The 22,436-nt window shown below is 48.9% G+C and overlaps 2 protein-coding genes across 2 annotated transcripts; one reads left to right on the top strand and one right to left on the bottom strand.

The window, feature by feature from the left end:
- The first annotated feature begins 7,407 nt into the window (after positions 1–7,407).
- Positions 7,408–10,435, top strand: ATF4 (activating transcription factor 4). The gene is made up of 3 exons (XM_065850909.2): positions 7,408–7,626; positions 8,684–8,998; positions 9,497–10,435. Exons 2-3 carry the CDS (start codon positions 8,782–8,784, stop codon positions 10,342–10,344), a joined length of 1,065 nt encoding a protein of 354 aa, XP_065706981.1. The 5' UTR covers positions 7,408–7,626; positions 8,684–8,781; the 3' UTR covers positions 10,345–10,435.
- Positions 10,436–17,394: 6,959 nt separating this feature from the next.
- Positions 17,395–21,464, bottom strand: RPS19BP1 (ribosomal protein S19 binding protein 1). The gene is made up of 4 exons (XM_065853031.2): positions 21,346–21,464; positions 21,122–21,262; positions 20,758–20,855; positions 17,395–19,797 (listed from the first exon to the last, which is right to left on the bottom strand). The coding sequence occupies exons 1-4, from the start codon at positions 21,392–21,394 to the stop codon at positions 19,663–19,665; spliced, it is 423 nt and encodes a 140-aa protein (XP_065709103.1). The 5' UTR covers positions 21,395–21,464; the 3' UTR covers positions 17,395–19,662.
- Between the last annotated feature and the right edge of the window lie 972 nt (positions 21,465–22,436).

The following is a 22,436-nucleotide window of genomic DNA, read 5'->3' as shown; positions in this document are numbered from 1 at the left end:
TTCTATTTTTAGGCAACAGTTTCCTCGGTTCAGCACAAGCCCACCCCGTCCCCTGCCTCCCACTGTGGCAGAATTACCATTTTGCAGAGGCAATGGCAGGGGTGATACACAGTCCCATTGGGCATCCCACTGCAATGATCCCAGTCCTGTAAGATTCTCCTGGTCTCATTCTGCTCAGCCCTGGAAAGGACAGAGACCTAACAGGCAATAGACACAAGGTGTAGATGGCAAATGATGGAGCATGTTGGCTCTTTACCTGTCCCATGACAGACATTACTTCAAAACTCATCCTGGCAGGCTCCGTATTCACTTTGAAAGGCAGGAAACAATCACTCCTGTGAGCAGTATGGCAGAAAGACATATTTGCCTTCAAACTCCTGAATTTATTTAGCACAGAGGATAGTTGACGGCCTTGGATATAATAACTACTGCCACTTATATAGATAATACAATTTGAATTATGTCCAACTCCTGGTTGTTTGTAGCAGCGGTGATATGCTGTCAGAGAGCCCGAGATACGCTGAAGCAAAGGTAGTACAAGAGTCAGAAATCCCACAGGCTACGGAGCTGCAGCTCCCACGTTGCTTGTTAGAGAGATGTTGGCAAAGGTCCCAGCTTCCTGGCATTCAAGTGGAGGTTGGGGGTTCTGCTGAGGCAAGCGCGTGACCAAGGCACAAACCTTCTCTTTTCTAAATCGCTGCCTGTGGCCATGAGAGAGACAGTAGCAACCATCTAGTTCAGTGCCTTTTCTTGAGTAATCAGCAGTGATTTGGATTAGGAGCCCTTCTCTTTTTTTTTTTTTTTTTTATTTCTTTCTTATGTAAGGTTAGTAAAAATAGAGAGACCCATCTTCAGTCCACCACTTTGCACTGCAAAGGAAGATACTTGGTGCCACCAGCAGACTGGACTCGCAGACCTTGTGGTCTGGGAGAGTCCACCCTTTCGTGCTCAGACAGAGCCTGTCCTGCCTCAGGGAGACCCATATTTCTGACAAGTGTTCTGCACCCAAATCAGTCTCATTGAGACTGCATGACTAAGATGGAGGGCTCAAATGTTACCTTTCTGAACAGTGCCTATGTTGCTCAGACCCCGAGGAGGTGTCTACCATCATTGCAATCCCAGGACAAGGTCTCACCAAAGTCTCACGCTGAGTGCCAGAAGAGCAGGCCAGCAGCACCTCCCCAGCAGAGGTGAGTTGCTGTGGCTGGTTCTTCAGACAGACCTGGCTTCAGTCTCAAACGAGCTCCCTCCATGCTCCAGCACAGAAACCTCCTCCTGCTAAAAGAACTGCAAACCTCCCTCCCCCAGCACCACAGCGGTACAAGGAAGAGGGACAGCAGGTTGAGAAGCCACAGAGCATGTAGTCAATATGATACTTTGGCCACAAAGTCATATTTAGGGGCTATTATCCAGCTTGCCCATAGCCAGTCCCCCTGTAATGCACCTGGGGTGGCCACCCACAAGACCATGTGCAAGTACGGGGAGCAGAGCAGTCTCAAAGTCTTCTGAAAGAATCTTCATTCTGGCAGCCTTTGCCAGATCTCTTAACACAGAGACCTCAGGAGGGAAAATGACAGTCATTCAGGAAAGAGCTATATACCAAATGATATCCCGACTGCGTCAACATCCGCCAGGAACTTCTCTCTCCTTCCCTGTCAACAAGTATATATTAAAACAGATGGAAGTCTGCTGGTAAATTCCAGCCACTGAGCAGCTGCTGCCCACAAAGAATAAAATATTCCCAAATAACATCTGCAGTGTTCCTCCTGAGGGACATAGGGACCTGCAGCCTCAATGGTGATTTATCCCCAAATGAGTTTCAGAGCTTCATCTGAACTACCTGGTTTGTCTGTGTTCCTGCAGAAGCCACCTGCCAGCATCAAAGAGATATCACACACATACATAATATCCCCAGGATCCTGGTTTATTTCATTAAGGGGACATCCCAGCCTTATCAAGACACTCTAAACTTCTGTGAAGTTAAAAACAAATCCCCAGATGAAGCATGCAGAGTGTCGGCTGGTGTTATCAACCTTTCTTTGTGCATCCCCTGCCACTGACCAGAGAGGCTGGAATAACTCAAGTTCAAATGACTTCTCCACATGTTTCAGCCCAAGCCGCTAGTTCACATGTCAGGTTCAGGGGAGCGGCATAATTGCTGTTGGAGCCATACAGCACGTTGTCCTCATTCTGACAGGTCTAAGGGGCACTGAGACAGCAAAAGACAAATCCACGGACGTGGCAACAGGGTGTTCATTCACCCACTGGTGTCTGTAGCTGTCTGAGACACTGCAGTCGCATAATCCACACCTGTTTGTCAGGCCATGGCTCCTGCTAACTTTGCACTGCAAGGAAAAAAAGGAACGTGCACAGAAGGTGTAAGGAACTTGGAAGGTGTGCGACTCTAGCAGATGCTGATAACGTAAAAATACATACATTTTGATGGGCAGTGAATTCAGTCTGCACTGGGGGACACGTTAACTACAGCCTTGTGAAGAACAACAGTTGCCATGAGATACGTTTCTGTTCCTTTATTGCTTGGACAACTGGAAGGCTTTTTGTCTGTGTACTAAACTGCTCCCACATGTGCTAATACACATGAGGGATTATTCTTGACCCCCAAGACCTTTCATCATCATAAAACAAGTCTGTATGAGAAGAAAACAGCAAAAAAGAAAAAATCCCCTGATGGTCTGAACAAAACCCAGGGCTCCCTCATCCTCCCCCTCTTCACACATATTTTTTTGCTAAACATAATTTTCAACCAGTTGTAGCTTTGCTCAGGAAATTCATGCTTGGGCAAGTTACAAGTTAAAACTCACCTCCCTCTTAGCAGATCTGCACAATGTTTTTACTTGTGGCAGCTGGCCACAGCCTGGCTGATTCTGAGTAACTAAGCCTCTGGAGAGCCATATTTTGTGAGCTATCAGCGCGTGCTTGGCATGCCCACATTTGTTCAGTAAGAAATATGTAGGTGGACAACCAGGATTGTTTCCACGTCCGTCTAAAATAATTGAACTGTAAGTTGCAAATGTAAATTGCAGATTTAATCCTTTTTTTTTTTTATTAGTCTCATTTCAAGTGTCAGTGGTATTTACATAACAGGATGGAAACAGAAGACAGTGAGGGGGTGGGTAAGCAATGAATGATTTATTAAAGATTCCATTTGCTGTACTAGTCCAAAACAAACGAGGCAGAGCATACGGCTAACTTATTTTCTGTTTGTATGTAATAAAAGATGGACGCTAATACCTCCCAGCCTGATCTTTAATCACATATATTTGCTTTTCAATCTAGTTTTAAAATGGAACGTCTACATAGCAATCCCTAAAGAGCTTACAATGAGAAGCTGGCAAGAAAAATCCTTCACATATCTATTTGTGCCGCATGAGGAGAGAAGCAACTAAGCACTGCGAATTAGCCTGCGTTGTAGAGGTTGTAGGTAACTCTCCCTCAAAATTGCTCAGAATGTCCAGCTGCTTTGCCTCATTCCTCTGTTGTGCTTCCCTCGGCACTCTGTCTCCAGGAAAAATTCCTGATGGCCTCTGGAAACGCTTTGCTTGTGGAAGTGCAGGGTCAGGCCTCCTGCCTCTTCTGATGGAAGGTTCAAAGGACAGAAATTATCACGAGAATCCCCTTGGGGACTTGCCCTCACACTCATCCTTCTGCCCAGCGGGCAATGCCCCCTCCTTCTTAGCCACCTCAGCAGGGCCCAGGGCCGGCCAAAAGCCCATCTGTCCCTTCCACAGGGCACTGGGGCTCTGTGGGGTCCCAAAGCTGCCTGCCCAGTGCCACTGTGGGGGTCACGCACCTGCCTGATGCAGCGGCTGCTTCTCCCTGGCCGTGGCTCTCCCAGCGCCCCAGGAAAGAGCAAACATCACCATTGCCGTTACGTTCACCAGTCACCGCCCTGGCCAAGGCCATATGTCCCCCCGCTTTGCTGCCCTTCTACAGAAGCCCACAGGAACTTCCCCCCCACCAACTGTCCCTGAGAACATCCTACAGAGACCAGCTAGACTGTGTGAGATGTTACTATGGAAACATCTACGTCCTCCCTGTCTTTTGTGCATTTAACAAAGTAGCGCTCAGCATGTTTATCTCCTGTATACTTGCTGGTAAAAGAAAACCTCTTTTTCTTTTGCAACGTTAACTTAAAAAAAAACAAAACAAAACAAAAACAAAAAACAAAACAACTAAACCCATATATTGTCCTTCCATCTTAATAAAGAAGGAGGGTGGTCGGAAGAGTATTAGTTTTCCACCTCCTCGTGCTGCTGTTTGGCCAGAGGTGGCTTTCTGCAGTGCTGTATTTATCAGGGCAGTTTATCACTCCCCAGCAAGGTCACTTTGGCCACTGCTCTGCAGCGAGCTCTGTGCTGAGCAGCTCCATCCACCTGTGCCTGGCTCCAGGATGGATCCTACTGACTGCAGCTCTCTGTGCTGAGGTGGTACCCAGGGCAGGAAAACAACATCCAGGGGGCTAAAGCTGTTAACATCCCAGCAGGAGTTCATTAACCATGGGCACAAATCAATCTTCATTCATGTGCCACCTTTTTGCACTGCAAATTCAATTTTCTTCAGAGCTGCCAGACTTCTCTCCACAATCGTGGAGACACTAATGGTGGAAAGGAAGGCTTTTAGACACACTTGAGTTTGTAGCAGGTAGCTGGTAGTTCTTCTGCTTAGTAAATACTCGCCATTTTCTTTGTACAATAAATCATTTCTTGGGCTTAAAGGGGTATCTTTTACCTCAGACAAAAAACTCTAGCCACAAAGGAGAAACCTCTGACATAACGTGCAAATGCAGAGAGATGATTTATAAAAGAATTGGGGACGTAGCTCATGACATTATGTAATGACAGTAATTCTGCAGTCCTTCAGGGAACAGAGAAAAACATGCTGTTCACTAAACAGCTGGCTTCTGCTTACCTGATTTCACATTTTGGATTGGGGATTGTTAAAAAATTTCTGTCTGGAGTTCATAGTGCAGACAAATTTCCACATAGATTTACCCACAAAATGGAAACCAGGCAGCTAGGAAACAGGCAGATCTGGGTTAAATTCCTCATTGTGCATTTCATTTTTGCTTGCGTGATTCTTGCTCACACATACCCAGAGTCCTTTTGGAGAAATCTGTAATTATCTTTTCAAGATGAAGGATTGGGTGTGCGTGGCATTTCTGTTTATTTAGCTATGATTATGGGCGTACAATCGCCCTTTTCTTTTCACTTAAAGGAGGGGCAAGCAGGCACGACGGGCTGTGAGAGCTCTCCCTTAGCCAGTGAGGACACGGAGACGCTGCCCACCCAGCCAATCACCCCCTGGGCTCCCTCAAAAGCCGCTGCATCCTCAGATTTTGGTTTGAAGCAAGATCTGCCTGCTCCGTGGTGTATTTAACAGAATAGTCATCTTAGATTGCTCAAAATCATCTTAGATCATTCAACTGCTATTGTGTCGTTTTCTGCTGTCGGAGGGCGTTTTTCTCTGCCTCCTCCATTTTAATGAGTCATTCCAAAATCTGTGCTTGCTTCTAGCCTTAAAAAACCCAAACCACAAACAAACCAAAACAAACCCAACAAACCAACACGGAGGAAAAACTACATTTTTCATTAAGCAGCTAGCATTCAGTTCACAGATGCAGAGTGACATATTTTGGTTTGTAGTGATGATGGTAATATCAGACTGCTGAAAGTAGAAATTAGGTCATGGCTGCCCTCACAAACTGCCAGTCAAACTGTTTAATAAGTTCCAGGCAGTTACACCTGAGCAAACTCAGTGAAGGCCACAGCTTTGCACAAATACTAACTAGAAAACAGTGGAGCCTTCTGCAGAAGTAGCCAAGAGCAATTTGACCTGCAGGACGATGATGTTTGAACAAGCAAGGACCCACTGTGGCTCTCAGAGCTGATGGCATGCTGCAAGGTTGACAGTGTGGAGAAGCAACCATTTGAAGCCAGATAGCTCTGGCATGGTGAGGAAGCACACAGGTATCCATCCTCCCAGCCCACTGGTGCTTGTCTGACCCCAGTGAAAGGATGAAGGGACTGAAACCAGGAGAAAACTGTTGAGCCCTGTGAGTTTCCTCTGGGTTTGCTGGCTGCACTGGCTCCTTGAGGGGCAGCTGGGCTGGCTGGACTGTATCACCAGGAGCAGGGTGAGGGAAGAGGGCTGCTTTCTTTCCTGGTAAATTGATTTAGATCAAACATCAGGTGAAACTGCATTTTAAATGCTTTCCAAGGTGACACTGTCCTTTACAACTGTAAGGCAATCTAAGTGATCCATTAATGTGCACACCAGCCTGAGTAATGTCTGCAGAGAGAAGCAACCGTCAGCATGAAGCTGCACAACAGGAGTTCTCATTTCACAGCTGGGGAATAACCAGCTTCATTTCCAGCTCCTGCACAAAGGCACTAATTAGGCCTGTGCTCCCGGCTGCTCAGCAGCACGGCTCTCCAACCAAGCTCCATGTGAACCACTCCAGGTTAATACTGTGCCATGGCTGCTGCGAGGCTGGTGGGCTCAGGTCAGAGACATGGGCGCCATCACGCACACAAACACACAGCCCGTGTCCCCAAACAGCCATAATCTGAGCTCTGCATGCGTGGGGCCGGCAGGGAGGGAAGGCTGCCTTGGGCTGACGCTGCCCTGGGCTGAGCGTTATCTGAGGGAGCAGGAGGCCATGGCGGCATTGCCTCAGCACCACAGGGGAGCCGTGCCAGCTCCGGCCTGACCTCAGCAGGACTTCATGTGCAGAACAAAACGGGACGCTGTATGTTAAAGCGGGGAACACATGCCGCTTCGACAGGGGCAGATCAGCGCAGGCACCGGGCTGCGGTGACAAACACGGCTCCAGCTCCCACTGCCTCCCCCCCCCCGCCCCCCGGCGCCATTTCCCTGCCCGGTGCTGCCGCTTGCCCGACTCCCCCTTCCCTCAGCATCTGGCCGCCGTCGGGCCCTGGCCAATAGCAGCTCACAGCGACGGTGAACAAGCCCCCTCCGGCCAATCAGCGCCCTGTTTCCCACGTGGCGAATTGCGTGATGCCTCCCATGCGAGCGCCCAGTCTTTGTTGGCGGTTGAACATCCCCCTCCCCCCCGCCTCAACGCTCCCCGAGAGGAGGGGGAAACGTCCTCAGCTGCTCCGGTCACGTGATGCGTCCGCGCCTGCCGCGGAGACGAGCGGTTCGGCCATGCACAATATAGTCCCTCCATCCCTCCCCCATCGTGTAGCGGTAGCTCTAGTCGCCGTCTCCTGCGTTTAACCCATAGTACAAAGGAAGGAGAGAAGTCCAAAGATAGGCTACAGGCCGGCGGGCACTGGCGAAATCCAGGTGACGCTGCGGAAGGACACCTCACGGCCGGATCTTGTTTTTGCATAATTCCGCTCATATATAAAGGCGGCGCGCGGGCGCTGCCACCTCATTGTGTCTCAGTAGCTGTAAGTGGGGGAGGTGTAAGTGTCTGTGCGCGCAGCAGCCTCCCGCGCGGCGCGGACCGGAGCAGTCTCCCCTCCCCTGGCCGCCATGGCTCTTTAAGGGCGGCAGGGCCAGCGGCGGCATCGGCCAGTGCAGCAGGGGCAGCAGCAGCGGCGGCGGCCTCAGCACACCCCCGGCATCTGCAACCATGGCGTGAGTATCGTGTGGGAGAGACGGGAATTCTGTCACCTGTGTGCTGCTAGGGGTATTTGTCTCCCCTTTTAAGTGGGCTTTGGAGCTGGGTTCATCGCCCGTAGAGTATGGGGTGGTATCTCCCAGGGGGGAGAGAGGGGAAGTATATGGGCAATAGGACGGGAGGAGGGGGCATCTTTGTGTGGGCTCAACCACCCCGGGGGCGGCGGGTGTCAGAAAGGGCAGGAAATGACACTTCAGAACAAATCAGAACGAATTCTAGTGTCTTATATCGTTCAAGAAAACCCATTTCCCGCCAGCGTGGGATTTTTTCCCGTTTCATGGGGTTGCCGTGGGAGTAAGAGTAGCACTTTAATGCGGGCGGGGGGATCTTTACCCCGCGTGGGGGATGCTGCTGTATGGGGGAAACGGGGGACTGGAGTTCTGAGTGTAAGTGTTACTGGGTGTATCGTCCGAAGACAACCGGGGGCTGTTGGTATGAACGGGCAGTGGAGCTGTAATCCTTCAGCGCTGCAGCGTTCGTTCTGCCCTGGTGATGCGGAGGGGTTTCATAGCTCTCTGGAAACTCGAGTGGGGGGAAAAAAAAGTGGACGGTGCGTGTGTCACTCGATTTGGTATCTCAGACAGAAGCCCTGTGCCGTGAGCAGGTTGATGCCAGGACGGTCCCGTTGCCCTTGTCCGCCCTGTTCCCTGGGTGTTGGGCCCCGGGGAGCCGGCGCTGGAAACGTGGCAGGACACAAAATGGCGGCGGTGCCTGGGCGGGGAGAGAGACGGACGCGGCGGGATCGCGAAATGGCTGCGCTGCCGGCGGGGCGGGGCCCTGCCGCTTCTGGGCAGGATGGAGCCGAGGGGAAAACTCGCACCTGCTGCCGGCTCTGGCGAGCCTTTAGTGGAAAGTTAAAAGCATAAAATGTTACGTTTTAGGCAAACAGAAGTCCCGCAAATGGAGAAGTTAGACGAGCCTGTAGAGTGCTGCCACACCTCTGAAGTGGCCTTGCTTTTGAAAAGCTGCTATGCTGGTCGAACAAGTACTGATGAATTAAAGTTTTATTTACAGGTTTTTCAAAGCACCACACAGCAGCATTGCTGTAGTTGACGAAAAGATCTTCTCCTTGTCTACATCCTTTGACATCAAAGCATTAAAAACTGAAGAAAATGAGCCTCTTGAACAACGAGATGCTGTTGGGGGATTCATTATCCCCCTTCAGCCAGCCGTGTTCGGTGGCTGAGGAAAGTCTGGGACTCCTAGATGACTACCTGGAGGTGGCCGAGCCCCTCGGTTCGCATGGGTTCTCCAGCGACAAGGCTAAGGCAGTCTCCTCCAATTGGCTTGCTGTGGACAGTTTAGGCAACACCATAGATAGCAGCCAGGGTAAGTAAATCATTTGCATCAATCACAGTGGCACATAATATATTGAGTAACATTACAATTAAAAATGTTGAAACTGGTAAGTTTTCATAAATATTAAGGCAACCTCACATGCATACCTCTGCTTGGAAGCCATGTATACCACACTGCTTGCACAATACAGACTTGCTGGTTACTGGACTGCTGTATGGTAAAATGACACTTCTGTTGCCCTTTTAATAACATACCAGCTGCTGTGGTGCTGTTCCTTGGCAGAGGTCACAAGAAGCAAGCTGTGTGTTTCAAATAGCCCTGAATTCTTCTGGTCTTGGAGTAAGGGGGAAGGAATGTCAGAACAGCTGATGGCTTCCATGGTACCCTGCAGTCTTATGTAGCTAAATGGCAGGATTTTTTCATACCAATACAGAGGGAAGATGTTTAGATGAATTTCTAGATTATTTTCAGCTGCTTAAATTGCATTGGTAGCTGTTTTACTGAAATAGTAATTTTTTTCTTGTACAGAGGATGCCTTTTCTGGCATGGAGTGGATGGTGGAGAAGATGGATCTGAAGGAATTTGATTTTGATGCCCTGTTAGGTATGGAACATCTGGAAGCCACCTCACCAGACGAGCTGATGGCCACGTTGGAAGACACGTGTGATCTCCTATTTAACCCTACCATCCAGGAATTTCACAACAAAGAGCCTCCACTGATAACTGACCTAATCACCCATCTCCCCGAATCTCCCATGGGAGCAGATCCAATGGCCCCATTTGCTTCCCTTTGGTCCTTTCCCCTCTCCCCAGGGTCTCTGACTTCCACTCCAGACCATTCATTTAGTTTAGACCTAGGTAGTGAAGTGGATGTTCTGGAAGGAGAAAGAAAACAGGAGGGCCCCACCTACGTGGTAGTGATCACCAAGTCCGAGAAAGAGGAGGAGAACCATTCAGATGACAGTGGGATATGCATGAGCCCAGACTCCTATGTGGGAACACCCCAGCACAGCCCTACCCATTCACTTGGGTCCCCCCATGACCACCAGTTCCCTACAGATGCCACCTGTGGCTCTGTGCGGTCCAAACCGTATGATTACCCTGCAGAGAAGGTTGTGCCAGCAAAGATAAAAGGAGAAAAGAAAATAGATAAGAAACTGAAAAAGATGGAGCAGAATAAGACGGCTGCCACGCGATACCGGCAGAAGAAGAGGGCGGAACAGGAGGCGCTGTCTGGGGAGTGCAGAGAGCTAGAGCAAAAGAATCAGGCCCTGAAGGAGAAAGCAGATTCACTTAGTAAGGAAATCCAATACTTAAAAGATCTGATTGAAGAGGTCCGCCAGGCCAAGGGCAAAAGAGCTAGAGTCCCTGAGTAGGGTAGTGAGTAGTGTTCATGTGCATGTATATAAGCTTGCTGCTGAAGCTGTGTATTGCTGTCTAATAAATTATTTTATAGTAAAGTTGCAATTCTGGTGTGATATCTGGGTACCTGTAAAACAAGCACAACTTGCACCACACCTAGGTGTAAATACAAACACTAAGCTGTAAGGGTGTATTGATGTCTTCAGAGGAGAATGCTGTTCTCATGGGTAATGGGTGCCTTGCAAGTGCCTGGGAAGTGCTGTTGGTCTGTACAAGTGATACAGTGACTCCAGTGGCTTGTCACCTCCAGTTTACATACATTTCAGCATTTTACATCAGATACATAAAGTGAAGTGAGGGGTGTCAAAGTAGTGTGCACCCATTTCTCCAGTAGCAAAAGCCTTCCATTTCACTGAGAGTCTGTGTAAGGTCTTTGTACAAGATAAGCTAAAGATTCTGGTGGGAGGGTCATAATTTCTGAAGGAGGGAAACTAGTATGAAACATGAAAAAAATGGTTGTGAACATAAATGGGAAGAAATGAGTAGCTCACTTGGAGATACTCCAGAGTGAGTCATGGCAGTGTCAAACTGGTTCTTCTGGTTTCTCATCTCCACGTGGTTCCCCAAATATGTCCAAAACATGGGCAGGAGGTGTGTTTCCTGGCCCAAGCTGGTGGGGGGAAGTAGGGGCAGCTCTCACACTGTGGTAAGTCAACTGGGCTGGATGGGTGGGGTTACTCTTAGTGCTCTTAACAATAGAAGACATTCATGTGTGAAAGACTTGGAGGCTTCTGACAGCCAGAGTAGTGTCCAATTGGAAGGTGTAAACATAAATTTAAATCTGCCAAGGGAACAGATGGATTGGTCTATAAAGCTAGATCAGCTCTACTGTGAGGCAGCCCTGGGGCTGGTGAGTGAGCTGGAGCAGCGTGTGTGCTGGGGACATGGGTGGGGGTTGTTGACAGCTGCAGCCTGGCTCCTGGGGTTTGCATTGCTCAGTGGGGCCATGGTAGGCAAGTTAACTCTGGTGCCAGAGCGTGGCAACAGAAAAGATGCAATGGGGAAAAAATAAAACACAACCCTACCGTGATGGTGTCTATTACACACTGAAGAGAACTTGGATGCAAAGATGACAGGCAAGAGCCTGTGTAGCAGGTTGGTTTCTGCCTGTAGATTTTAATTAGTGCCCTTCTATTACAGAGTAAGTTTACAGTCTAAACACTCAGTGCAATGAAATTGTTTGAGGCTGGTTCTAGTTCTGTGAGGTTCTTAATGTCAGTAAAGTTCCACATCCAGCATTGCCACACTCTGCTGATAGAAGCTTCAGGATTTGGGACATTCCAATTTTTTTTTTTTTTTTTTTTGGCCACTGATACCCAGATTTAGCAGTACCTAATTCCTGCTTGGCCTGCTGGAGCCAGCTTTGGCATGTGGACATGCACATCCTTCCCCGAGGAGTTAAGATTCCTTCTCACTTGCCCTGACACAACCCAGTAAGCTGCCCAGCTCAGGTACCTGCACGTCCCCATCTGGCTGGCGCTCACACACAGTGTGGTGGCTTCAGGACTGGCCTTGGCCAGATCTGGGCTCCAGCCAGCACCAGAGCAGGGAGCAAAAAGGCCTCTAATGGTATTTAAAACCGAAAATAATTTGTCTGATTGCAGCCTTGTTTGGGGTGGGGAAGGAGGGTCTGTGTTTCTGACACTTAAGCTCCTTGTGTCCTCAAGCTATGGCTGCAGTCCTCCAACCCTATTTGTTGCCCAAGCCATTAGCTGGTGTGTGACATGGGACAACAGCCGTGCGCTCTGGGACCTGCTGCCTGGGGTCTCCTCCAGCAGCAGATGAAGGAGGTGGCTGCTGGCAGCAGACAGCCTGTTGCTGGCAGGGAAGGCTGAGCAGATCAGGCCCTTGGTGGTGACTTGACCTGCCTGTGCTTACAGCTGGGGCCTGGGTGACATGGATGCTATGTCACTTACAGCAAAAAGACTCCCTCTCAGGAGTTAGGGCTCATGCCCAATTGAAAATGGGTAACTAGGACCCTCACCTTGGGTTTCATGAGGCAGTGAGTTCCCTGTTATTTCAGCAGCCTCAGCCTGGACTCCTTGCTTTTATGGGAGCATCTGCTCCACCTCTCACCTCCCAGACAAGTGTTCTGACACGTACTGTGTAAGTGGGGAGCACTGCAGGCTGGCAGCACATCACAGTCCTGCTTCAAGTGCTGCTTTGCTCTCCAAAGCTTATCGATCACCGCATGTGGGGATGGGGGACTGCTCTGTTTTGTGAGGTAAAGCAACCTAATAGGTTTCTTTCAGATCAGCTGGACCTGCAAGGCTGGGGACGGGGATAACTAGCGGCAGGAAAGCCCAATGAGCAGGACAATCTTGCCCTTGATGGGTCAAATCTGCACCTGAGGTGACTGTTGATGTGCTTGATCTCAGCTGAGCCACAGAAAACAGGGTGACCTGTATGAGTGTATCAGCAAGTGGCTTCTCTGTGCAGAGCAAGCCTCTCCTCCCCAGGCTGATCCCCCTTTCACCACTTCTACTTCCCTTAGAGCCATTGCAACTTCTGCTTAAGCCTGCCAGCAGCCTGTGTTGTGAGGGTAGTGGGTATATTTTTGCAGCCCTTGCTCGGCTCACCCAAAGCCTGGGAAGATGTCAGTACCTTTGTCCACCATCCCATGGTAGGGCTGTATGCGAGCCACCCCGACTAAAATAATTTCTTTTCTTTTGAGTTCATGCTCTGCAGGCAGATGAGGCAGCGTCTGTGCTGGCCAGTAAATACATGGTTCTAGTTTCTACAGCCCTCTGGAGAGTATGTAGCTCCAGTTAACCAAATTACACTCACTCCAGGAAAGGAAGATCAGAGCTGGGAAAGGAGACAAGGAATGCATGACGCATCCATCCTGTTTCACTCTCTGCCCCGTGTCCAGGTGTGTGTTTTATAGGACTCCTTGCAGGAGAACCAGACACGCGCTCTTAGGGAGCAGCTGGCATTGTTACTGTTTGCTGAGGCTCTGAGCTTGCAGCTTTGCAGAGGCAGCCAATATGGCAACCTTATGCAACGCCTACTTGAAATGACAGCGCGTTTCCATACTTAGTAACTTCGTTAAGATTTTACACTGGCTAGAGATTAGAGCTGACTCTTCCGCTGCATTTGTCATTTAGCCTTTTCCTCCCGGCTTGTGCTAGGCACAGCTGGTGTCACACCACTTGGCTCTGCAGCCCAGCAGCTTGTTGAGCCTGCTGCAAGAACACTGAGGACACGGTCACGTTACAAACCCCAGCCCACAGGAGAAAAAAAGGTCTGAGAGCCTCCTGCCTGGTGACTGATTTTACATTTTGCAAACTGCAGGAGCTGTCTTCTTTTTCTCACAGCCTCTAAGAATAAATGTGCTTCAATCAAGTCCTTGCAGCTGGCATACAGTGTGATACCATGTCCAGAAATAGATTGTAGTGCATGAAATACAGACTTTACCTACCCCAGCAGCAGCTCAGTTCTTCTACATATTTGGAAACAGCAGAATTCCCCCAATATATGTTATATAAGTGCTGTTTCAATCTGAAGTTGGCACGGCTGAAGGGATTTCTGTCTCGATTATTTTTCCTCTGAATTAGGGGCAGTGAAGTGGACTTCACACGCACAGTGTGGATGACCCTCAGGCTGCTGATTCCTGAGCTTTGTGCTACACGGTAAACATGAGTCTGATATTACCATACATAACCAAACAACCCCTGGCGGTTCACTGCTCACAAAGCTGCTCTGACAACATACAGCCTCTTCTCACAAGCCTGTTTCTGCTGTTATCACGATATTTGCAACCACCTTCCTCTTTGCCCTGCCTCTAGAGAGACCCCGGCGCTTGCACTTCTCTTTGCAAAAGAGAAGAGGAAACCACCCCCGCTGACCACTTCTTCGCATGCCTATGCAGAGAAACAGATGCACCTTTGCAGCACGCTTACAAAAATAAATCCCCAGCTGCAGCTTTGGAGGATGGAGGAAGAATGATGATAAAATCTTCCAAATAGCTTTTGCCCTGGCAGAAAGCCCAGAAATAGCTGCAAGGACAGGCTGTCCTTTGGGAGATGAATGCTCCCTCAGCACTGCTGAGCTGGACTGGTAGAATGAAAATGTGGATTATTCTGATTGAAACAATTTCACACAGTGGCAGTCTGGTCACAGCCCCCTTTCCCCCACCCCCAAAGCCACATTTTCTCCACAGAGGAGTCATGTGCCTTTTGCAAAAAATATACTCCTTGACTTGCCTGCATTTCCTACAACCTCAAGCATTGCCTCACCTTTTTTAAAGGTATGGTTCAGCTTTTGTTCTTGGCATATCCATGTACTTTCTCTGTTTTGAGATGTCCCTTGCTTTTTCAACCCTCACCGCTGTGTAGCCCCCCTTCTTCTCCGCTTACTAAACCTGTTTCTAATTCAGAAAGCGTTTTTTTTTGGTGTGGGAAATTACACATTTTTGTTTAGAATCACACGTTTTCTTTATTTTTCCATAGGCTTAGGCCTTTGAAAATGACAGGATCTATATGTCTACATTGCCTTTCCTATATGCATAATTTCCATGTTGTGTATACTATTATTTTTTTCTTAATACAGTTCGAGTAGCTTCTGCAGACAACCTCCCTTCCTCTGTCCTCCTGATGTATTCACAGCCTTCCTGTGCAACTCAGCACATATGCTCCTGTTACACTTCATTTCCAGTGCAAGGACAGTCTTGGAGTCTTACCATGAATAACCCTTGCTGGGCCAGAAAAGCTCATTTCTCCTGATTTTCCCATTGAAACGCTTCAGGTTGTTTAGCTGGGGCTTGTGAGCTCTAGCAGAGGAGCCTGGTCCCCCAACCTAGGCAGTACTATTTTGGTTCCTCAGGTATCCCAGGTATGCTGTCCCTGCATTATTTTCAGTGTACTCATGCAGTGTCACAAGGCACCGAATGAAGCCAGCTCTACCCACAAGCTCCAATTTCCCTATTACCTAGGTGTATGTTCTCCAAGTAATGGCTAGCTGCCTCTCATTTCTCCTTCACCTGCTCTCTTCCTCCCTTTTACACATATGCACCCTTCAAAAAAGGGCAGGGAATGAGTTCCAAGCGCAGCAGACATGTCAGCTTAATTTATATAGGGCAGAGAATTTCCTCGTTCTGGAACTCCTCTGCATCTCCATTGCAGCACAGGGACAGTCAGAGAAAGAGACGTGGTCTTTGCCTCCTGTTAAAGGAGATAAATGGACTTGTTGGCACACAAATGGTGCAGCTCAGGACAGACCAGCTTGGCTGGATTACTGGTTAGCCCTGCCAACAGCTGATTTGTTCAGAAAAAGCTGCCTGTAAGCCTGTAGACAGCTGCAGAGCAACCTTCATGCTTTTCATGTCTCCTGCCCCCACCAGTTAGTGGTTGGCACTGTTAATCCTATTTAATGTAACTATGGATAGACATGCAAACCTTTAATCTGTCTCAAACCTACTAACCTTCAGCCTGGCTTGGCTGGAGTTCCATATTTTGAGCAGGCATTAGGCAGCCTGTCTTCTTTTACGGTCCTCATTTTTAATTGAATTGATGGGTCTCCTTGTCTCAAAATGAGAAACTTCCTTTTGCTGTTACTTTTCATTTGTGAGTTATTCAGGGCACTGCTGCTGTGCAACCTTTCTACAATAACCAGTCCTTTACCTGAGGCATTTGGGAGCCCATCAGGGTTGTCAGTGCTGATGCTGTGCTGATCATCAGTAAGACTGAAATGGGAGTCAGTCCTGAAAAAGAAACGAGAAGCTGAGGTTCCCAAAGGTTTTTAGGACCCTCCTCCCAGTATTCCCCCACAGCCTTTTCAGCATATTAAGTCATGTTTGCCTGAGCAAGTTCTACAGTCTGTCTTTGTTCCTTCACAGCTAGGTTTGTTACAGCTATTGCATTTCAGAGGTAAAAAGTTGGTTAGTGTCCTGAGCAACTGCGTTTTCTTGGTTTACATTTGCAGTCCTCCCCCCCATATAACACTGATATTAGCTGGTGTTGCTTTCCACACTAAAGACGACTTGCTGACACAGCAGAGGCTGCATTGGTTTGCATTGGCTTGTACCTGTCCAAGCAAATATTCCTATTTGCTTTCCATCCACATAACAGAGGAATTGATAGGGCATTAACTGGCTTGATGAATCTTATTCACAAAAAGCTAACTCAACACTGAGCATCTGGGGGTTACTCTTCCTCTTCTAAACCATGTCCCTGGAAAGGTTCTACTGCATAAATAACACTCCAGATCTTTTATTTGCATTTATATTAAAGCTGCTGCTGCCACCTCCCATTCCCACTCGCTGCTGCCCAGGGGTGGGATGCACTGTAAGATGGCACCCCCTCCTCCTTCCCCAGCTCTGCCACCTCTGTTCTCTGCTGCAGGACACTCGGCCGGTGTCGCAGAGCTGGGCAGGGTGCCAGCAGCCCGATGAGCTCAGCCAGCACGCAGCCCTTGAGATGCCTCCCCGCACCACTGCTCGCAGCTGCATGGGACAGAAATTCCACCCGGCAGGTCTGAGGGCTGCGGTGTCTGGCGTGGGGGTTGGAGGCCAAATGGGAAAAGCAGCTACAGCAGCTGCTCCTTCCCTGAGCCCCTCTTCTCTCCTTTGTGGGGTGGCAAAGTCTGGCTGTGAGGAGCAGAGAGATGGCACAAGTTGCTCTAAGACAGGCAACTCTTGGGGTTCCAGTACCACTGAGGAGCTGGTGTGCTCTAGGCACAACTAGGCCGTAACAGAGACAGTTGGGAGGATGAGAAGATGCTTAGCTCTAGCTTATCATCAGGCACATGTAACAGGCTGGTATCCATTCTCCCCTCTAGCTTGAACACATTAACCTCAGGGGCCAACCAGCTCCTGTCCTTATCTCCCCAGTGTGCAGCTGGCACTGCTGTTCTTTCTAGGAGGTCCAGCTCCACTAGAGGTGGAAAATCAAGGCTAGAACACATCAGATCTTCGCCCCAGCAGAAGGTGGTTTATCTAGAGCCACCCATTAATTTCTGCTTGGTTTCCTCCCACAAGCTCAAGCTTAATGTAATTAAGGATACTGTTGAGTGTACAATTAAGTTTTATTTCACATGGCAAAATCCAGCCAGTCAGGTACCTTTACCCTTGTTAACAATACAACGATGTAGCCACAAGAAGTATGCTGATTACTTGTGTTGGTCCTAACAGTCTTCCAGCCTGTAATCTTTATTACTGCCATCCAACTTGAGAACTCCACAGATCAGGGGGAGTGGTGTGTTATCCTAGGCGAAAATTGCTCTAGGCCTTACTTTTAATTTCCTTGTTAACTTTGTAAGAACAGCTTTTCTGTTTGCTTACATTTGCAAGCGAACAAGCTGGGTTTTGTACAGAAAGAGGGAACCACATCAGCCGAGTGCTCCTTCCTGGAGCAACAAAGGATGGTTTTGCTCTCTTTCTGCAAACAGCAGCGTAGGAAGAACTGGTAGAGGAGGCGCAGGGGGTGACGCCCAGGACCTCTGTAAGGTCAAAGGAACTACCAAACACTGAGGGCTTGACACAAAGTAACACCCCAGCAATTTCCTGCTTTCAAGTCAAGCTGTGGCACTGCCAACTTTTTCACCCCCTAGATAGTCTTCATGACATCTCCTCACAGAGCTGCATGTGTTCAACCAGCTCTCACGCACTGCAGCAGGCACAGGGTGAAGATGTCTTAAAGAAGGCATGTGCTGCACACACATTTGACTCAACTACTTTTTCAAATAGTAGTGTTTCCATTCTTTTAAGAAGCAGTCATTCTCTTTTTTAAACACCTTTTTTAACTTCAGTAGCAACAAACAAGCTGAAAAAGAAGAGAACTGGTCTTTGAACTGTTCTATATTTACCACTTCTGGCTGCAGATAGTTGAACTTGGTCCTGTTACAAGAAATCCCCTCCCACATGCTATTACACAATTTCCAGAAAACACATATTCGCTATTTCCCCCGTCTGGACCTTGTACTTCTGGGTGACCTTCTCTCTCATGCAGACAAGAGGGAAAAAACACAGCAGAGGAGGAACAGCCTAATGAGGACACTACTGAGAATTACAGTCAAAGGGCAGGGAAAGGTTACCAAATTCCCTCCAGTGCTGACATATAATCCAGCTGCCGCGCTGGTTAGGCAAGCCACTTGTAATCTGCTCCTGAGTCTAAGTAAAGCTTAGCATTAGCCCCTCTCCTTACCTCTTTTCCGAAGGGAACACACTTCCCATCTTCTTCGGCAACGGGCAGGAAAGGGCAGTGGCGGGAGCTCTCCAGGAGCATATTTACAGTGGCTTAGCAAGGAAGAGTGTCTGTAACAACACTCCCACCTGCTGGGCCTTCTATTTGTTGCAGCAGAGAATTGAGCTGCTGGTAGAAAAAACTTCTCCACAACCTCTGCCTCAGAAGATTTTAACTTCATGTGGAGACTGACACATGGTCACAACCCCTCCTAGCTCCAGAAGCTGGCAGGAGCCAGCAGCAGTGTCCTCCTGAACTGTGGCAAAAGGCTCAGGTCTAAGAATCTAAAGGACAACTTTATCCATGCAAGAGTTCTTCCTTGGTGAGACCATGAGCAGGCAAGACAGGAGTCATCTCTGTTCCAGCCTGCACTCTTTGAAGGCCTGAGCACATCAGGGAGAAGATTAAACACGTGTCAACATGAATCAGAGAGGTAAATCACACAACTGAGTCATCCTAAAGAGAGGAATGCTTGGATCAGAACAGTGACACCATTTGTCTTCTTCAGTTGTAGCCTGTCATCATAATGACTATTACAAAGGCAAAAACAGGCAGTGCCTGCAATAATTATCTAATCAAATGACATATACAAAATGACTGAAAACCCAACGGAGGCTGTAACAAGAATAAAAACTGCAGGGCCACTCCGGTTTAACAGTCTTTCAAAGCATCCTTCCCTTCTGATGATCTATCACTGGTGGCCTGAAATGTTTCTCCATTCAGATACAGTACTTTAAAACTCCCTGCCAGATCACACAGGTAGCAGAAACCTTACATCCTGAGGAAGGGGAACAAGATTTATATTTGGCTTGGTTCACCCTTCTGCATTAAGAATGCAAGACATCCTGGCTGAAGGGAGATAATTATAAAGACAACACATCTCAGAGCCAAGAGAACCTCCATGGGACGAGCTGGCCAGTAATAAGTTCTGCACAGATGCAGAGCTGCTCTGCAAGTGTGACATTAAAGCTCTGGCTGACAGACACAAGTGTCCTGTGTCCTGTCTCAAACATGCTGAGGAAATGGTCAGTCCTGCGTGTTGAGCACTCAGCTGCAGAAAGACCGGAGCGGTGAGAATCGCTGTCATGTTGTTTATGGTCTCCCAAAGTATTCTCTCTCAAATTTACGGAAATCTTCCTCAGTAAAGACAGTGCCCTGAGGCTTCTTCTTTGCCACCTTCTTTGGAGGCTGATCTTTGGACTTCCTGCCTCTGTTTTGCACAAGAACCTTCAGACAATAAAAAAAAGGAAAAAACAACAGCCACTGTTATCCAGACCAAACCACAAAATAGTGATTTCCAAGCTCACCTGCAGCATCCCTGCTATTCTACTAGTACCCTGTGATATCGCAGAATGCCTCCAAAGAAAAGTGAGAGGCAATCACTGACATTAACCAAAGCAGATGTCTCAGACAACAGCAAATACCAACTTAGTATTTGGAGTCAAATATGAAGACTACTCTCTGGTAACTGTCACACAAATAGAAACATTGAGTTCAATTCAGGCCTTTCTGAAACTGTGACCTTCTTTTATCCTGTCTCTCCATGAGATAGCCTGAAAAACCAACAAGTTGGTGGAATTTCCTCAGTACTTTCTAATACACCATTACCTCCTTTCACAATGTCCAGCCTGAGCAATACTGGCCTAAACCACTTGTTTTCTTCATGTAAGTTAACAGCCTGTACCTCATAAAAATAGTCCAATATTCTAGCAGTGTCAGCTATTCTCTTCAAATCTAGCATGCACCATCCACCTTTTGGAGAAGACCACTGGTTAAATTCTCAGGTTATGAGAAACATCACTCAGGATGCTACGAAATTCCTGTTACATGAGCTGGCAGCACATCTAGCACTTTGCTAAACAGCCTCCAGCTACAGAGAAAGCCAATTTGATTGACAGTGGGGAGAAGGTCTGAACCAGGGCTTCTTTACCAGCTGAAGCTATGAAATACATTTGGTAATTAAGAAAAGCCAATAGCTGTCAGCGCATTTTAACTAGTACAAAAGCACATCACAGGGGACAACATTTCAAAAGAGTTTAAAGCTTAATAAGTTGTTTTGCCAGGGCAGAAAGAAAGTTAACCTGACTCCTTCACACGGGACCTCGGCTGAAACATCTGGGGCTGACTCCCATTCACCCGTGTTCCTCAGTGGAGGCACACCCCCACAGAAAGAAGTGACCATCTTACTTGTTCTGTGATGGCTTTGTTTGCAACAAGTTGTCTCTTCAGCATGTACTGTAGGTTTTCGCTCAGGTGGTTCACGGCCTTCTTCTTATGATACTCCTCTAGGTCAGAGCAGAGTGGGACAAAACACATCAGCAGCACAGAAGGATTGATCAGGAAGGCCCCGGGAGAAAGAGACGCTGCTACAGCCCAGGGATAGGGGTGCTTCCACAGACCAGGCCGCGTTTAAGCGAGGGACACGGACCAGGCACCCAGGAGGACCACACGGGGAGGGGCGGCTGCGGGACAGCACAAGGCAACATGGTGTGGGGGCTGAGCACGGCGGCAAAGCTGCTTCCCGCCCTCCCGGAGTCCAGCCGGGACTCACCTATCGCCGACTTCACGACTCTGCCCTTGACTGTCGCCTTGTTCCTCCGGGGCTCCGCCGCCGCCTTCCTCCGCCTCGCAGCGCCCGCCGCCCTGGGGCCGGCCCGCTCCTGTCGCAGTCCCGGCGGGGCCTTTCCCTGGCCTGCAGCGCGAAGAGGGACGGGGTTACTCGGACCGCACGCCGGGAATCACCCTCCCCACGTCCCTCGACCCCCGCGGGCCCACCCGGCGCCTCCAGCAGCTCCAGTCCCCGCCGCAGCAGCGAGGCCGACATGTCCGCGCACACCCCACCGGGAGCCCACTTCCACCTCCTCGCCACACTTCCGCCTGGGCGTGAAGCCGCTTCCGTCTCTGCAGCGCCACACTTCCGGCACCATGCGCGGCCAGGCGCGCATGCGCAGAAGGCGCTGCGGCGGGTATTGAGCGGGAAGGCCGGTGCGCCATGTTGTGGCGCTGTGTTGCGTGGGGCCGTCCGAGGTTCGGACTGAGCTAGCATCGCCCACAGCGGGTGGGCCCGCCTGTTGCTGGTCGCCCTTACTTATTGCCCCTCTCTCCTGCCTCGGCAGTGTGTGTCCCGGCAGGCTTGCTGTGTTCCACCTGCAGTGGGGCCCGGGCTCCCCAGGGGCCTTCACAGGGATAGTGACAGGCGAGCAGGAAAGGGGACAGCAGCAGCCATGTCACGTTTTGTCTCGGTAAGGCCCCAAAATCCAGGCTTAACGCTGTGCTAGACTCCTCAGGCACAGAGGTTCACTCCGCCATGAATTACATCTATTATTCAGTGTTAATTTAATCTATTTATTTAAAGCTTTCTTCCCCTGTTTTTGTCCCTCTAGAGATGATGCTAATATCTGCTAAATTTAGCTATCGTTTGAATAGAGCTTATTCAATTATAGCCAGTGCTGGCAGTAGCAGGTGATGCTGGGGAAGATGGAGAGAGGTTTATAGTCCCTCAGACATGTCCTGCAGGGAGAAAGCGATAACAAGCAGCTCTCATTGTTTCTCATAGTAATGATCTCTAATGGGCTCTGATAACAGTTAACCTTGGTTCATTAAAAGGCATTCATTCTCTGGAAATTGTTCTCCAGCCTCTGCAGATGTCACCTCCATGCCTGTCTTAATGTTCATTCACTTCCGAATCCCTCCCTGTATCTGCTGGTATGATAGAGCTAATACATTTGTCTGGACAGGACCTACTCAGTGCTCATTCCTGGCTTCAGGGCTGGGGAGCATTAACCATTTACTACTTGTTCAGTGTGTCGCTTCTCAATTTTCCTTCTACAGTAATCCGAACTGTTTTTTAAATTGACTCGGAGGGA

The sequence above is a fragment of the Patagioenas fasciata genome, chromosome 1 (assembly GCF_037038585.1).
Source record: "Patagioenas fasciata isolate bPatFas1 chromosome 1, bPatFas1.hap1, whole genome shotgun sequence".
Classification (NCBI taxonomy): domain Eukaryota; kingdom Metazoa; phylum Chordata; class Aves; order Columbiformes; family Columbidae; genus Patagioenas; species Patagioenas fasciata.
The sequence above is the reverse complement of the archived record's forward strand: the minus strand, read 5'-3'. Positions and strand labels throughout refer to the sequence as shown.